Source organism: Geosmithia morbida (genome assembly GCF_012550715.1).
Source record: "Geosmithia morbida isolate 1262 chromosome Unknown scaffold_2, whole genome shotgun sequence".
NCBI lineage: Eukaryota > Fungi > Ascomycota > Sordariomycetes > Hypocreales > Bionectriaceae > Geosmithia > Geosmithia morbida.
The window spans coordinates 919,729-936,427 of record NW_023336189.1 but is presented as its reverse complement, the minus strand read 5'-3'; the positions used below and the strand labels follow the sequence as shown (position 1 = coordinate 936,427).

Sequence of the window (16,699 nt, the reverse complement as noted above, 5' to 3'; positions counted from 1 at the left end):
GCACTAGTACGTTACCATCCGTAATCACGGTCTACCCACCACCAATATCCAGGTCCGACACACACGAGCTGATTCCCACAATATACATGTGCGAGAGCCGAAGCTGTGTCACATTGACCGTGGGTCAGATGGCCGCGGTTCGCCATGGCCCCGAGCCCTTGTTAGCCAAGACGCGGGGAGTCCAACAACGCCAGGCAACCAGAAGAAGGCATACCCGGCCGCCGCGCAAACGCATGCCATAATTCGAGCTGGTATCAACACACTCGTGCAGCTATAGGTAGAGATTGAAGATGTGTGTGCGAGTGTACGAGTACGTGTCGCGCTAGACATCTCGGCCCATGACTCAACGTATTCCCGCCTACTCATACAGGAAAGGTGGTATACTCTCTTGACCCTATCTATTGCTGACACCCCCAGATTTTCTCCACCCGTTCGAGCATAATACGCCGAACGTGTCTAGGAAATCGAACCCTTTGAATCTTGCCACAAGCTAGACTACGACTTCGACTGTGACTATGATGAGTGCTAGTGATAACTACTGCGGGGCGAATACTACAGAGTGCGGGATGACTGTACAAACTCCGCCATAGGTCCCAGGATGAACCCCAAGATGAGCACATCCGTGATGACTACTTGACGACTGGTCATTGCAATCAATAAACGGTCAGCCCCATATGGATCTTTTGACAAGATGACAAGAGAAACGCCTATCGGCCAACCAGCCGTTGACAAGGGTACTGTCAAGTGTCCGGGAGTGACGGAGAAGGTGAGTGGGCTTCACCACCGTAACATCGTCGCAATCAGGGCGGTTGCCTCTATCATCAAAAAGTCCCTTGACCTTGCATATTTCTTCCTGCGCTTACACTGAGACGCAACTCTGTAACCCGACTTTCTAGATTTCGTTCTGCGCAAGTTTCCCGTAATCCGTAACACGTTAATAGCCAGCTGGCCGTCCTCTTCTTGATGACGCCATTCTGACTGTACTTTACGGCTTCAAATACAAATAATTCCCAACAAGCACTTACTTGTATTTTGGTAAGTAAGAATCCCGTCGTTTGTTTCTTACTTTTTGCTCGTGTTGTTCTCGCCATGATACTACCCTGAGAGCCATCTTGATTCCCTTCTTTCTCCTCCTTCTCCTCCTTCCTTTCCGTCTTCCTCCTTTCCTCCACTTTATGTTTATAAACGCCGGTAACAGATTCACTATCACTGCGAGCTTTGAGGGCTGAGTCGCGTCTTCACCATGGGCTACAACCCATTTCTCCTATCGCCTTCTGCGAGCGCGCTGGTACTTACGTCCCTATCGTCTATTCCAGCAATCGCAGCTGTTGTCGATCAAATCCGTAAAGGCGCGCCCAAGGATAACTTCTATGAAGATCGCGATGGAGAGAGTACACCAGAGGCTATTGCTGCTTTCTCTAATAAGGCCTCCAAGATTACCGTACTCGCCTCCGCTTTACTCGGTCTTGTTACTTCTGCTGCAATCTCAGTCTTGACAACTCTTGATGCCGATAGAGGAGATCAATTCCTGGAGAATTGGCTTACCACGGCTGCCTGGGTATGATCACATCTGTGTGATCTGAAAGCAAGAGCAAACAAGTTTTGCGCAACGTGCTAACGTGGTCTGTGGCCGACACATATAGGTTCTGATTGTGACCCAGTCAGTCAGTATGAGTGCCATCCATGAGCCTGTTCGTGTTCACGATCTCGGGCTCTGGTCATCTATGTCCTCCGTCGTGCTCCTCTCCGTCCTTATTCTCCAGGCTTTTACCGTATCGGCCGCAGACAAAGCGCACCGCTGTCGGAATGATGCGGTCCTCGGACTGCGCCTCACCAACATTGCCATGGCGGTTGTCATCCTGTTTGCAAGTGTCCTCATCCCTCGCCGCCCCCACGTCTTCTTCCGCGATGCGCTGGTCGACCCCCAGCGCACGTCCTCTCTCCTCAACCGCTTCACCTGGACTTGGACGGGCCCAATTCTTGACCTGGCCGCCAAGAAGGGCGATCTCGAGAGCAAGGACATCCCGCAGCCTGACCACACCATTCGAACCGAAAATGTCATGGCCGACTGGAAAGCCTACAACTTCAAGGGGAAACTCATCTGGTCCATCTTGTACGCCTACAGGTGGCGGTTCGCTACCCAGTGGACTGTCACCGTCTCCAAGTGCATCCTGGGTGTTGGTCCGTTCTGGGTCATGCGCAAACTCATCAATATACTCCAGGAGCGCGGTGGGGGAGGTTCGCCTCCCTACACCCTCTGGGTGCTTGTCATATCGCTTGGCCTCCTCGGCCTCATCGAACAGGTAGCTGCACCTAGCCTTAGATACCACACTTGTGAGGAACGAAGGCTAATGATTTTGTCCCATCGCATCAGTGGATGGACGGATGGATTCAATACTACTCTACTGCCATGATTGCGCAGCCCCTTAGGGCCCAGCTGTCGGCACTCGTCTATGAGAAATCACTTCGGCGCAAAAACGTGAAGTCGGCTGACAAACCAAAGACGACCGAAAAAATCCCCGGTGGCCAGGCAGGAGATAGCCAAGAGGCCTCGAACAGCGCGGCACATGGAGCTGACTCTGGGGATGGAAGCAACAGATCAACCGCCATCAAGGACAAAGCCAACGACGAGAAGGATGAATCTGCATCAGATGAAGATTCGAGCGTGCTCAAATCCCGCCAGGCTATTGTCAACCTTGTCGGTGTCGACGCAAGGCACGTTGCCAGCTTCGCCGGTATCCAATACTACATCATCTCTAGTCTTGGAAAACTCCTAATCCTGTCTGCCTTCCTTATCCAAATCCTTGGCTGGATCCCCTTCGTGACTGGCATAACAGCCTGGGGACTGTCGCTGCCATTCAACACCTTTGCTGCCAAGAGCTACCTTAGATTCAGCGAGGCGGTGATGAAGGTCCGAGACGAGAAATTGGCCATCGTCAACGAGGCCTTGCTGGGAATCCGCCAGATCAAGTTTGCGGCCCTAGAGCCGCAATGGGAGAAGCGAATCATGGAAATGCGCGACAAGGAACTCGAGGTAACATGGAAGATGTTCTTGAGTGACACATGCCTGTTTGGCTGCTGGATAGCCAGCCCCATTCTCCTTGCTGCGACGTCCCTCGCCACTTACGCCATAATCCACGGTGAACTTTCGCCTTCTACCGCATTCGTGAGTATTAGTGTCTTCAAGTCTCTCGAGCTGGCCCTCGGTGCCATGCCGGAGATTCTCACCACTGGATTCGACACCCTCGTATCGATCAGGCGAATCGATACCTACCTCTCCGGACCGGAGATGAAACAGGCTGTCTCCGAAGGGAGCGACGTGGCGTTCGAGAACGCAACGATCGCCTGGCCTGTGGATGAGGAGGTGGATGAGGAAGATCGCTTCACACTGAGCGGCCTCGACCTTTTGTTCCCTCCTGGAGAGCTCTCCGTTGTCTCCGGCAAGACCGGTACCGGGAAGAGCCTGATACTTTCCGCACTGATCGGAGAGGCTGATGTCCTAGGCGGCAGGGTCGTGATGCCGCTAACGGTACCGCCGCTGGAGCGTCATGATGACAAGGCTAATGCTAGTAACTGGATCCTTCCCGGCTCAGTTGCCTACGTGGCACAGACCCCTTGGCTCGAGAGCGCTTCGCTGCGAGACAATATACTGTTTGGCCTCCCGATGGACGAAACACGATATAACAAGGTCCTTGCCGTCTGCGCCCTTCGTAAGGATCTCCAGATCCTCACAGAGGGCGACAAGACGGAACTAGGCGCCAACGGTGTCAACCTCAGCGGCGGACAGAAATGGCGTATCACTCTGGCGAGGGCCATTTACTCCCGTGCTGGGATCCTCATCATGGACGACATCTTTAGCGCTGTCGACGCGCACGTTGGAAGGCACATTTTCGAAGAATGCATTGGTGGCGACATCTGCAAGGGCCGAACTCGCATCCTCGTTACCCACCACGTCGGACTGGTCCAGCCACTCGCCAAGTTCATCGTCGAGCTTGGGGACGACGGTGTGCTCTACTCAGGCTCAACGGAACAGCTCATCGAAGACGGTACACTGGAGAAGATCAAAAGGATGGAGAGCCCCCTGACCGCGGAACCGAGCCAGGAGATTGGCGAGTCGTCGATGGCCGTGAGCTCCGACGGGGCATCAACGCAAGACAGTGCGAATGATGACAATGCCGTCCCCAAAACCAACGGCTTGGATGACGCTCAAGGGAAGAAGTATGTCCAGGAGGAGACTCGCCAGACAGGCAACGTCAAGAGCAGGGTCTACCTTGCCTACCTGAAAGCTTGCGGTGGCTTGTCATACTGGATCTTGTGCTTTTCAGTCTATCTCGCATTCGAGACCCTCAACCTTGCGCGGGCCTGGTGGGTCAAGGTCTGGACCAGCAGCCACCGCGACAGTTCCATGGTTGTCAACTCGTACGACGAGCACGACTATGTCTACGGCCTTTCCCTCCAACAGCCGCGGCAGAGCGCTTTCCATGCTTTCAGCAGCCCTGTGGTTGCCCAGTCCGACAATGGAGATCTCAAGTACTATCTCGGTATATATGTTGGCCTTTCGGTGATTGGCGCAATCGTTGGAACTTCCCGTTTCTTCTGGTCCTTCTACATCAGCCTCAAGGGGTCGCGTGTCCTATTTTCCCGCATCCTGCATACGGTTCTGAGGACTCGCATCCGGTGGTTGGACACGGTGCCTGTAGGCCGTATCCTCAACCGCCTGACATCAGACTTCGAGATCATCGACCAGCGCCTGGCTCTGGATATGGGTCTGGTTGCATGGCAAGCCTTTAGCCTCTCCGCCATCTGCATTGCCGGAGCTCTCGTATCGCCGTACATCCTGCCGCTATCGATCGTCCTCATCGCCACGTCCATCTTTATAGGAAAGAAGTACCTGAACGGAGCGAGACCCCTCAAGCGCCTCGAGAGCACGACCAAGTCTCCCGTGTTCGAGCTCTTCAACGCCACGCTCTCGGGGATCACGACGCTGCGGGCCTTCCAGAAGCCTGGGACCTACGTCGACACCATGTACAAGGACCTCGACCTGTTCGGCTCAGTTTCTGTATACATGCTGAACGCGAGCCGCTGGCTGGGATTCCGCATGGCCATCATAGGCACCACATTCACCACGATCGTTGGCATCGTCGTCATCCTCAGCCATGGAATCAACGCTGCCCTAGCGGGGTTCATACTCTCCTTCTCCCTCGACTTCGCCTTCAGCATGTCCCTCGCCATACGCATCTACTCCAATCTCGAGCTGGACATGAACGCTACCGAACGTGTGATTGAATATGCCGAGCTCGAGACCGAGGCGCAGGACGGCGTCGAGCCTCCCGCCGCCTGGCCAACGTCTGGCAGCGTCGAAGTCAAGAACCTCGAGGTCGCCTACGGCGACGGCCTGCCGCTCGTGCTCAAGGGCATCAGTTTCGATGTCAAGGACGGCGAGAGGATTGGCGTCGTTGGTCGTACTGGCGCCGGAAAGTCGTCGCTCACCCTGGCCCTGTTCCGCTTCCTCGAGGCTAGGTCCGGGTCCATCATCATTGACGGACTGGACATTTCCAAGCTGGACCTCCACGCTCTACGTTCGCGACTCGCCATCATCCCTCAGGTAAGGAGTCCACGTTCCTGTTCCATCTTGACCTTCTCTATGCTGACATGAGAAAATAAACAATACAGGATCCAGTCCTCTTCTCAGGTACTATCCGCAGTAACCTCGACCCTTTTGAGGAGCGCAGCGACAGTGAGCTCCGAGAGGCCCTCGCGCGCGTGCACCTCGTCGACTCGGCCTCGTCGACGCCGACAGTGGTGAGCACGGAGCCCTCCTCGTCAGCCGCCGCATCGACGACCCTGTTGCCCCAAAACACCAACATCTTCCGCGACCTTTCAAGCCCCATCTCCGAGTCCGGGGGTAACCTGTCCCAGGGGCAGCGGCAGCTCCTCTGCCTGGCGCGGGCCATCGTTTCCCTGCCCAGGGTCATGGTGCTCGACGAGGCTACGTCGGCCGTCGACATGTCGACCGACGCGCTCATCCAGCGCAGCATCCGCGAGGAGTTTACGGGCAGCACGCTCATCGTCATCGCGCACCGTCTCAGCACCATTGCCGACTTTGACCGCATCCTTGTGCTCAGCGAGGGTCAGTCGGTCGAGTGTGGAACGCCGCGCGAGCTGTGGGAGAGGGAGGGCAGCATCTTTAGGGATATGTGTGATAGTAGTGGTGAGAAGGATAAGTTGAGGGAAAAGATTTTTTGAAAAGGGTTCCCAGATTCTCTCTCGGGTCTCGCTCTCGCTCTCTCTCTCTCTCTCTCTCTTCTTCTGTCTAATCTATGTTATTATTTGATATGACGTGCTTTCTTAAACTACGAGGACAATATGGCAAAAAGAACAATATTTTTTCCACTGGTTTATATACACCTGATTTGGCCATTTGATTTGATGTGGCTCTTTATTTTTGATGTCCTGCTGGAAAGTCTCGTTTTCCATTAAACGAATTGGAATATTATACACGAGGACCACGTGACAAGAGAATACACAGTTGATTTCGGTTCGATAACCTTACTCGGGGTACGTTGCGCTTGGCTTGGCTGACTTGCCCAGACAAGAAATATACAGTGGTGTCGAAAGAGAGACGAGAGATGGGAGTGTCAACGACTTGATAGACCAGCCCTGGCAGTAACGCCGACGTTGCTCGCATGGGCAAGGAGAAACTTGCAGCACGTAAGTGTAAGCTTACAAGCCTTTGTCCAGCCGTCGTCCTGGGCGATGCCCAGCTTGATGCTGACGTCGGAGATCTTGTCGCCGTCAATGCGGTAGGGCAGGCTGAGAGTGTTGCCGGTGGCCTCTGTCTGACGCTCGACGTGCAGGCCGAGCTGGCGGACGAGTTCGAGGAAGGCGACCATTGCGTTGTCGAACTTTCGGTGCATAAAGGTGAGGCCAAGGGGCATGTCACCCGAGCTGTAGAGTTCGAGGACATGCTTCTTTGGCGGCAGAGGATGATGGCTAGTGTGAGGAGCGGCAGAGGCCGCTGCGGAGGTAGCAACGTGTCGACTGGACGAGGGGCTGGGGGTCTCGTAGCGGATGATGGTCGAGGTGCTGCCCATCGGACGGGGTTCGTAGCCCTGGAAGGTGTAGCCGAGCTTGTCGGCCACGGTGACGAGGAGGAGGAGAGAGTGGCCCCAGGCGGCGTTGATCTCGGGCCAGTCGACGGGCTTGGTGGACAGGCGGCCGAGGCGGAGGCCGTTGATGGTGGCGAAGCTGCCGTCGTGGCTGATGCAGAAGGTGTCGTTGTAGACGTTGGATCGTTGCAGTTTCTGAAGCAGCTGCGAGTCGTTGGCGTAGCGGACGTTGACGCTGTCGCGCTCCGACTGGAACTCGGCCATGGACGCGGCGAAGGCGTTGCGTTCCCGCCAGAAGGCCTCCTCCTCGGAGTCCAGGCGGCGAGACTCCTCCTCCAGGGCGAGTATCTCGGCGTCCAGCCCGTCCTTCTCCGCCTCAAGCTTCTGCAGCTCCGCCATGGCGAGCTCCTCGTCGCGCTGGGACTTCTTCGTCGCCTCCTGCTGTTGGCGCACGTCCTCCTTGCTCGGCTGGTCGGCCTGTAACTGCCGCAGGTGCTTGGCATATGCATCGCGCTCGCGGCTCGCCGCTTCTAGCCGCTTCTGGAAGCCCTCAACCAGCATGTCGGCGCACTCCACGCATATGGGGTGGTCGATGTCGGAGCGCGACGAGAGGATCTCGAACAACCGGTTGACTCGGTCCATCTCGTCGCCTCGGTATTTCTGATGGTCATCAGCCTCTTCCGCAGGAGAGGCTGACTTCTTGCTAGCTTTGTTCTTGCTACCGCTGCCGCCAGTGTCTGCTGCCGTCCGTGACATCTTGGGCGACTGTGGGTGGCCTAGTTGCGACTCTGTCAGGTAGATGAAGGACATGGTCGAGTCGCGTGGCTGCTGCATCCCGTGGTTCCTTTTGAATGTAGGGTTTGTTGATTGCTTGGATGCCTCGTCGTACAGTGCCTTGCGTGACCTGTCCTGCTGTGATGACGGCTTCAGAGGCTGCGAGGCGGGGCTGGACGGTCGTCTGCGTGAGGTCTGCGGGGAGGAGGAGGCTGCCGCCAGGGATTAGCTCTGTGCGCGGGACAAGGGGGGAGGGGGGGCCTCTTCTTGTCGTTTTAGAGACTCTGAGAGTACTCACAGATGATTAGGTCATAGGCTGCGGGGTTGAGGTCCTCGAGGGAGCCATCTAGTCGTAGAGGCTGACGACATTTTTGGCAGAACATGTTTGATTTGTCGCGTCGTGGTGGTGATGGGTCTGGCTAAGCTGGTTGTGTGCGGGCGGGCGCAGTACGCCTGTAGCTGGCAGTTGGAGAGTCGTATGCGTTCTAACAGTATTGATTCCCGGCCGGCTTCAGCTTGTTGAGAATCGATGTATATACCTGTAGTTGTGTGAGGGTGAGAATTGATTAAGCCCAGCAGTATGCACAAGTGTCAAGAGATATTAATATATAGAAACATGATGCTTTGACGTTCGTCATAGCCCAGGTACCCAAATACTGGGCCCGGATATGTCACGGGATACGTACCTTTTTTTTCCCATTAACGCGCCCCTCTGTCGCGTTTTGGCGTTGCTCCTTCGACATCCCAGCCCTTTCACCAAAGAGTCCCACCTTGAATCTGGAAGCATTTTACTCGCTACATTCCATTATACACCTCTCACCATCGAAATTTTGACCTCAAGAGGGTCAAGTATGCATTCAGATTTCTCATACCGCTCATAGGGCGCCCCTTCAAACGGCCCTAAAACCCTGGCTGCCACTTCATACGGTACGGTGGCCATGGAGCCCCCAGCCAAGCGAGCACGTCTTGATGAGCCGCCCTATTATGAGCACCGCCATGTTGATGACGTTGTCATCGATCCTCAACTTAGTCATGGAGTCCACGAGAAGGAGGGAGTGAATGGTCCCAGCTTGACACACGAGGAGGGGGGGGAGGGGGACTTTGCGGGCAAATCCGAAATCGACCTCGAAGCCGAATACATTCTCGAACAGCAGCGTGCAAAGGCCGGGAGCCGCTTCCAACAGGCCATGGCCAGCATCTTCGACAAATACAGTCGCGATTTTGCCGACGTTGGGGACGAAATCGACCTTGCGACCGGCCAGGTTATCGTCGACAACGGTCATCTAGCCAACATGCGCTATGAAGGCGATCTCGGGATTGATGATGGGACGACAACCGACGGACACGACGATGGCGATGATAACGATGACGAGGGCACCCTGCTGGAGGACTGGGTTGATGACGACGAGGATGAGGGTGTGCGTCTAGAGGACCTGCCAGACGACTGGGACGGTCCAAGCGGCGCAGTGCTCGGTGGCGCTATCCCTCCCAGTAGCCCAGAGCCCCCGGCAGCCTCGAACCCCCATGGCGGCCCCAACCAGCTACCCTTCTCTCCTGCCGATAATGTCTCCATGGGGCTCGATCCAGATTCGTCCAGTTTCGACGCACCGCCGCTCAACTTGCGCCCGTGGGGATTTCTTGGGCACGTGGATGGCGCAGAGTGGGAATCCTTGCCTAAGCCTAAGCAGAAGACGAGGCCACAGCCGCAGCCGCAGCCGCGGCTGAACATGGAATTGAAGACAAAGCCGAAGCCGAAGCCCAGAATCGCATCTGGAACGACAGTTTACCGAGGCGGTAAATCGATATGGGACCCGGATCCTGGGTATGTTGACGAGTGGGGGGCCGCGCCGTCACGCAGGGGAGGTGCCAGACCCGGAGCCGGACGAAAACCGAAGCTGAAGGAATTGCCAGCACTTCCTCCAGTCTCCGGACCGCCGACCATCCCTCAGGAAAATCCACGCCAAGAAGTGCCCCGGAAAGGAGAATCAACTACGGAGACCGAACCTGTGCTCACGGACACGCCAAAGCCTCGGCCTTCAGGTAGGGGAGGGGCCCGTCCAGGTGCAGGCCGCAAACCAAAGGCCAAACAGCCCCCAACAGAGCCCGTCTCTGTCCCTCTAGTAGAGGCGCCGGTACGGGCAGACAAGCCATCGATACCAACAGGAACAACACCATTATCCTCAGGCCAAGCGTTAGCACCGGAAGGAAGGATGTCGACGCCAGTATCTGAACCTGGAGTCTCGGACGCGCCTAAGCCCAAGTCGGGTAGAGGAGGCGCGAGGCCAGGAGCAGGACGTCCACGAAAGATAAAGCCGCCGCTGCCACAGCCGGCACCGTCCGTGGTGTCCTTGGGTGAAGCGCCAACGTCAGATCCCAAGCCGGCCTACTTGGAAATACAGAAACCTCGAGCATCAAGAAAAGGAGGAGCCAGGCCGGGAGCTGGACGGAAACCAAAATCGAAATTACTGCTACCACCCGCTCCTGTGGCGAATGGGATCTCAGCACCAACTGGAGGTGCTCCCGAAAGCAACCCTCCCGAAGCCAGCAGTGTAGCCACATACCCGCTTAATGGGAGCAACCAAGCCAGCCCAATGCGAGATAGACTCATCAAGGGCCCCATAGCGAGAATCAAGGGTCGCAAGTCTGCTGTGGCATCCAAAATACGTCGCCGTCGCTGGGGCATCGCCAAGGCTTACAAGCGGCGGATGCCGACTGTGGAGGAGGATTTGCCGGGTGATGATGACGACGGCGACAACAATGACAATTGCCGTCGCTCTGGCCGAGACCGGAGGCCAGTCGATTTCCTGGGCAAAATACCGTGGAGCGAGGTGCTTGGATTCGACGTGCAAAACCCCCTAGCTGCCAGCCTATACGCCGAGGGGGTATTTGACGACGGGGACGGCTACGAATCCATCAACAGCGAAGAAGACGAGGGGGAGGATGAGGCGGAGGAGGAGGAGGAGCAGGCCCAAAGCTTACCAACCCCGCCAGAATCGGGACACGACACATCTGACAACGAACCGCACCCTTGGCAGTCACTCCTCCCTACCCCTGGACCCGCGGCCACGGAAGCCTCTCAATCGAGCGACAGGATCACGACGATACCTGATTCCCAAGGGACTGAGCAGAGCCCGCTTCCCGTGCGAACCATCAGCAGGCCGCAACGGCAACCGACCCCGGAACCGCCGTCTGTCAGGGTGGAATACGCCACGGGTGACGCGAGCTGTATGCTGTCAGACGACGAACAGCCTGTCTTATTCAAGAGACCCAAACGAAAGCTGCAGCAACTGCAGCAACCGAGCAAGCAGAAGCCGCCCCAGGAGAAGGCATCTGGATTCGCTGCCATCAGCAGCAGACCCCAACCGAGCACGGCCGTCGCAGCGTATACTACTACCGCGCCCTTGACCACACCAACTGAAGCTGAGTTGCCGAAGAAGAGAGGGAGGCCTAGGAAAGCATCGACTGAGAAGGAACCGCCAGCTTCACTACCACCCGACGACGGTGCACTGAGGAAGAAACTCAAAGTCTCTGCAGAGGGGCATGCTTCCAAGCAAATGCCCAAGGCCACTTTCGCACCCAATGCAGCTGCTGAGGGAACCAAGAGGAAACGGGGGAGGCTGCGCAAGGAGCCTCTGCCAGATCCTGAACGATGCCCTGCGCCTGTCCCCTCGACCCAAACATTGCCAGATGGGCCAGCTACTATCAAATCTATGACAGCTGTTGGGAGCGCAGAGGATGAGGAGACCGGACCTCTGTCGAATCATCCTCCTTCTCCTACTCCACCGCTTCCTGTGACTGATACCATGCCAAGCGGGGAGGTCACAGGTCACGGTCAACCTACGCTGGGAGAAATAGAGCTGGGGGAACCCTTTGATGATCAGTCTACGGCTGCTCCTCTGGAGAATGAACAACCCCGGCTAGCAACGGACAAGGCGGATACGCTGCCCGTCGATGCCTCACCTCGAGCTGATACATCTTTGCCCGTCGCTTCTCCTCCAGGGACGCCCGCACCCTCGTCGGACGACCTTCTGCTCGATGCGTCTACGCCCAGCACATCTGTGCCAGACGAGTTCACGCTAGAGGCGTGTCTGCCAGATGTGTTTGTGCCAAAGAAGTCTGCCCCGGATGCTCCGACTTCTGTTTCCAATGACCCTGTCACTGTGGCAGAGAAGCCCACGCCAAATGAGGCTGCAATGGACGCATCTGCACCACACGAACCTGTGCCTAACGTTGATGCGCCTGCGACATACACGCCTGCTCCAAATGCCCCAAGCGAGCCTGCAGTGGACAAATCTGCTCCAAGTATTGAAGCACCAGACGTCGTCTCCGTGCCAGAGGATGAGCCTGTGCCATACGTTCCGCAATTCGAAACCGCTACCTCGGAGATGTCTGTTACAAAAACCCCTACGCCGGTCATTCCAGCGCCAAGTGTATCTTCTCCAATACCCCTCACGGATAGATATTCAGATATGCCATCGCTGGATGCACCCGCATCAAGTGTGCCACAGCCGGAGTACAAGTCACCTTCACCAAGTGTGGTCGTAGAAAGGGCCCCTACTCCGAAGGTCCTCACGCCAAAGGCAGCTACACCAGTTGAGTCTATGCCGGTCATAGCTCTGCCGAATGACCCTACACCGAGAGAATGCACGCCAAAGGTGCCTTCTCCGAGGGTCCTCACTCCAAGAGCCCCTAGACCGAAGTCACCCACACCAGAGAGGCCCACGCCAAAGACATCTGCACCGACAATCTCCGCACCTAGCGTGCCCGGCAAAAGCACACCCCGGCATACACCCGACCGCGTCATCCAGGACTCTCAGGAGACAGACTCCAGTCCCGCTAAGCCCCAGACACCTCCCAAGGACAGCAACATAACACAGCGAGCGGAACCACCAGCCTCCAGCAAAGAAGAAGGAAGGCGACGACTATTCAAAGAGACCCCACCCGCAGCTGCGGCAGCCGCGCAGGAGACGGCAAGCGGCAGTAGAGCGGCTGCTGTGGCAGCGCCAGCCTCAAGAGACGGCTCTCGACAGAGGCCGGCGGAGAAGGTGGTGGTGGCAATCCCCGACGGTACCGAGGCAGCAACGTCGCTCAAGAAGCCCGCCGAGAAGATACGTCAGCAGCCAACGACGCACGAGCATACCGGTCCGAGGGCAACCTCGTCACCTACGCCGCCACTACAAGGTCGCCAGGGACAGCAGCCGAAGCTAAAGCTAAAGCTGAGACCGAAGCCAAAGCCTCAGTCTCAGCTTCAGCCCCAAGCTCAGCCGCCGCCGCCGCAGCCACGGCAGCAAAGACATTCGCCCCCAACCGTCGTGGCCTCCGGCACTGCCAAGCCCAAGCACCGCGACACAACCCGCCTCTCCAGCTCATCCTCACGCCGCCGCTCCATCCTCTCCCTCGTCCCACCCACAGGTCCCTCCTCATTCTCCTCCTCTAAGAAGAACCGAAGCAAGTCTTACATTGACGATGACGATGACGACGATGACGACTTCCTAGGTCGCGCAGACGATACTGTCAGCGTGTCTAAGCTCTTCAGCAGCAATACACCACAGCCACCGGCAGCACGAGAAAAATTACGCTGTTCTGGCGATGCCCAAACCACCACGGAGGTGTCTGTCGCTAAAGATGGCGGCAGCGGCAGCAGCGGCAGCAGCAGCAGCAGAAAACGTCGTAGGTCAGAGGCGGCGGCGGCAGGTCCCAAGAAGATGTGCGGTGTTGACGGGTACAAGTGCGGCAAGGACTTTTGCTTTACATGTCTATGATTTTGATAGAACATGTCCCATGTAGCATATACACTTCACTTGATAATACTCCCTAGAGTACGAATGAAAATCATCAAGGCTACCAAAAACAATAATATTGAACGATTATGTCATACTAGTAGTTGATCATTGATACGTGTAGACGGGACGAACCATAGTATAAAGGAGGGGGGTATATATTCTTTGTTTTCTTTTGTATTTATATTTTGGACGGGAGAGAACAGTGTAGGTAGGATATGAGATTCAAGTAATGTTCTTGTTCTTCCGAGACAAGGGGGGGAGGGGATTCGAAGAGAAACCCCAATTGTTGCACAAAAAGCAGAAAAAGGGAATGAACACAGAAAAAAAAACAGTGGTCCGTATAGTGCAGAGAGGGGGGAGAGAAAAAGAGAGAAACAAAACTGCCTGACTGCCACTGGGACAAGAAGTGACTCCATTAGTTCTTGCACTCCTTCTCTCTCCCCTCCCCCCACCCAACCTTCGTCCATAGGTGATAGGCCCTGGACGGCCCATCCAGTCTGTTTTGGTGGTTGACAATCGTTACAGTCTGTGGCCCAGGGAGTGAAAGGATGGAAAGAGCAGAGACGGAGGTGGTGCTGTTCCATTTTCTTGGTGCTTTCCCCTTTTCCTCTTTTGTCCCATGAGACCAGTTCCCCTTTCGTCTTGCAGCCCCTCTCTCTGGTCATACGAAGTAAGACTCGTCCGAATCGTTTGAGGGGGAGGGCACCACTGGTCGTCTTTCGTCATCATGGTAGTTGGGTCACATTTGCGGCATAGATCATCTAGTTCGCAAGAAAAAAAAAGAAGATTATAAATAAAAAAAAGGGCCAGGCTCATTTCCCGGTCTTGTCTCGTGGTGACATTCTTTCCATTTCTTGTTTCTTTCGTTCTTTAGAACTTGCCCGAGCCGTTGGCCTTGGCACTGGCCAAGTTCTGCTTGAAGACTTCGGGGTCGCGCACGGGGTCAAAGTAAGGATGGGCTTGAGCCTCCTTGGCAGTCAAACGTTCCTGTCGATTCGGACGTGTTAGTCAGGGTCACACGTACACACACGCGTGAAGGGAAGAGGGTGCATAGACGTGACGTGCCTGGTGGTCGTAGCGCAGAAGCTTGTCGAGGAAGTCAATGGCCTCGTTGGTGACGAAGCGCTGGTTCTCGGTGGTGACGAAGCTATGCCAGGGCTTCTTCTGGAAGCGGCCGAGGATGTCGTCATACTGGGCGTCGAGCTCGATCTCGTACTTGTCGAGGTAGTCAAAGAGGTCGTCAGTTCCCAGGACCTTGGCAATCTTGACGAGCTGGTCCGAGTTGCTGTTGCCATGGAAGAAGGGCTCCTTGCGGAAGATCATGGACGCAAACATGGCGCCGAGACTCCACATATCCAGGCTGTAGTCGTACTCCTGAAAGTCGACGAGTAGCTCGGGGCCCTTGAAGTATCGGGAGGCGACGCGGACATTGTACTCGGTCCCCGGGTGGTAGAACTCGGCCAGACCCCAGTCGATAAGGCGGAGCTGTCATCATTACATGCGTTAGGTGAGAGTGACAGGCAACGGGGAGGAGGCGGAGAAGACCGACCTTTCTTGTCTCATGATCGATCATAACGTTGTGAGGCTTGACGTCCCTGTGCATGATACCCTTGCTGTGGCAGAAGTCGAGGGCCTTGAGCAGTTCAAAGATGTAGTAGCGAACATCGAGGTCGATGAACTTGGGGTAGAGGTTGCGAAAGTCGGTATTGTCGACGTACTCGAAGACGAGAGAGGGAGTCTTGCTCTACGGTGATGGTCAGTAGCAGAAACCGGGCGGAAAGAAGATGTTGGTCAATCTTCTCTTGGCGAGAGGGCATACTTGAGGGTCGCGGACGACATCGAGGAGCGCAACAACATTGGGACCGCCGGCGAGGTTCTGCAGAATCTTGATCTCGCGCTTGATCTTCTTCTTCTTGACCGGCTTGAGGACTTTGATGACGCATTTTTGGTAGTTGACGACGTTGATGCCTTCAAAGACTTCAGAGTATTTTCCGCGGCCTGCAGTAGACAATAGAGAATTAGCCAGACGTGAAGCAGACGAAGGGGTGTAGAAGGAGAGATGGAAAGGAGGGAGCATACGCACCAATCTTGCGAACAACCTCGTAATTTTCGAGAACGCCCCAGCCTTGATTTCATCCATTAGCCCTAGCTGCACAAACGTAAAGCATGCGATCATCACGCGATATCAAGTAACGAGGAAGGGGGATGCGAACCCAAGAAAAGGGCCAAGAGGGAGATGATAAAGAAGACAAGACAAAAAAGAAGGTGAGAACTCACTTATATTGACGCTATCATAGTCCCAATAACTACGAGGCATGCTCTGGTTGACGTCGGCGTAGACCCGCGCCATGATGAGCAATATGGGCGCGCCTCAAAAGGCGGGCGACACACACGAAACGGACGTCGGACGTCGGTTGAAAGAGGAGGAGAACCAGGTCAAGGGCCAAGGAGCGCAATGTCGGGGGGGTTCGGATCGGGTCGGTCGTGTTGTTGTTTTTTTTTTTTCAAGGTGTCGACGTTTCGCAGGGGGGGGGGATGGATGCGTAGAAAAGCGTATTGATTCTTTCAGGCGCAGGACAGCATGTGATGGGTTGGTGTGGCGGGGGGCAGGGAGGGGAGACTGTGTCGCCGTCGTCGCGGTGGCGGTCTTGACAAGGCAGCAAAGGGGATGGATGGAGATGCAGGTCAGGCACCTTGGGGTGGATGGATGAGATGATGTTGTAAAATACCAGCTGGCCCAAAGGTCTCAGTCAGCCTCTCTGCTCTCTGCTCTCGGTAAGACCTCTCTGCCTTCTTCTCAAGTGTGGCGTGAGAGATGAGGGAGGGGGGGGGGGGCACACACTGGAAGGAGGGAGGGGTGGATGGACACCAGCAGCAGGCAGGACCTAGAGGAGGGGGGGGGGCCTGCTGAATTCAGTCGGGTTCGTCGACTAGACTGCCTAGAGCCATAAAATTAGTGGGAACGGGTTGGGGTTAAGACTTGAGAACCATAATATGAGTCCAGCACGAGTACAACGAGTACAAGTATTACAG

At 55.8% G+C, this 16,699-nt stretch overlaps 5 protein-coding genes across 5 annotated transcripts; 3 read left to right on the top strand and 2 right to left on the bottom strand.

The window, feature by feature from the left end:
- Positions 1-1,243: 1,243 nt before the first annotated feature.
- On the top strand, positions 1,244-6,246 carry GMORB2_3932 (ABC-type multidrug transport system, ATPase and permease component; the record flags this gene model as incomplete). Its single annotated transcript, XM_035465908.1, has 4 exons — positions 1,244-1,558; positions 1,644-2,303; positions 2,375-5,605; positions 5,674-6,246. The coding sequence occupies 4 exons, from the start codon at positions 1,244-1,246 to the stop codon at positions 6,244-6,246; spliced, it is 4,779 nt and encodes a 1,592-aa protein (XP_035323745.1).
- A 392-nt stretch (positions 6,247-6,638) lies between these two features.
- On the bottom strand, positions 6,639-8,266 carry GMORB2_3931 (beclin; the record flags this gene model as incomplete). Its single annotated transcript, XM_035465907.1, has 2 exons — positions 6,639-8,095; positions 8,182-8,266. The coding sequence occupies 2 exons, from the start codon at positions 8,264-8,266 to the stop codon at positions 6,639-6,641; spliced, it is 1,542 nt and encodes a 513-aa protein (XP_035323744.1).
- Positions 8,267-8,821: 555 nt separating this feature from the next.
- GMORB2_3930 (Centromere protein Scm3) lies at positions 8,822-9,927 on the top strand (the record flags this gene model as incomplete). The annotated part of the gene is made up of 2 exons (XM_035465906.1): positions 8,822-9,705; positions 9,795-9,927. The coding sequence occupies 2 exons, from the start codon at positions 8,822-8,824 to the stop codon at positions 9,925-9,927; spliced, it is 1,017 nt and encodes a 338-aa protein (XP_035323743.1).
- A 547-nt stretch (positions 9,928-10,474) lies between these two features.
- On the top strand, positions 10,475-13,645 carry GMORB2_3929 (uncharacterized protein; the record flags this gene model as incomplete). Its single annotated transcript, XM_035465905.1, has 3 exons — positions 10,475-11,637; positions 11,695-12,313; positions 12,392-13,645. The coding sequence occupies 3 exons, from the start codon at positions 10,475-10,477 to the stop codon at positions 13,643-13,645; spliced, it is 3,036 nt and encodes a 1,011-aa protein (XP_035323742.1).
- Positions 13,646-14,536: 891 nt separating this feature from the next.
- On the bottom strand, positions 14,537-16,016 carry GMORB2_3928 (casein kinase II subunit alpha; the record flags this gene model as incomplete). Its single annotated transcript, XM_035465904.1, has 6 exons — positions 14,537-14,653; positions 14,723-15,151; positions 15,216-15,410; positions 15,486-15,664; positions 15,750-15,791; positions 15,944-16,016. 6 exons carry the CDS (start codon positions 16,014-16,016, stop codon positions 14,537-14,539), a joined length of 1,035 nt encoding a protein of 344 aa, XP_035323741.1.
- Between the last annotated feature and the right edge of the window lie 683 nt (positions 16,017-16,699).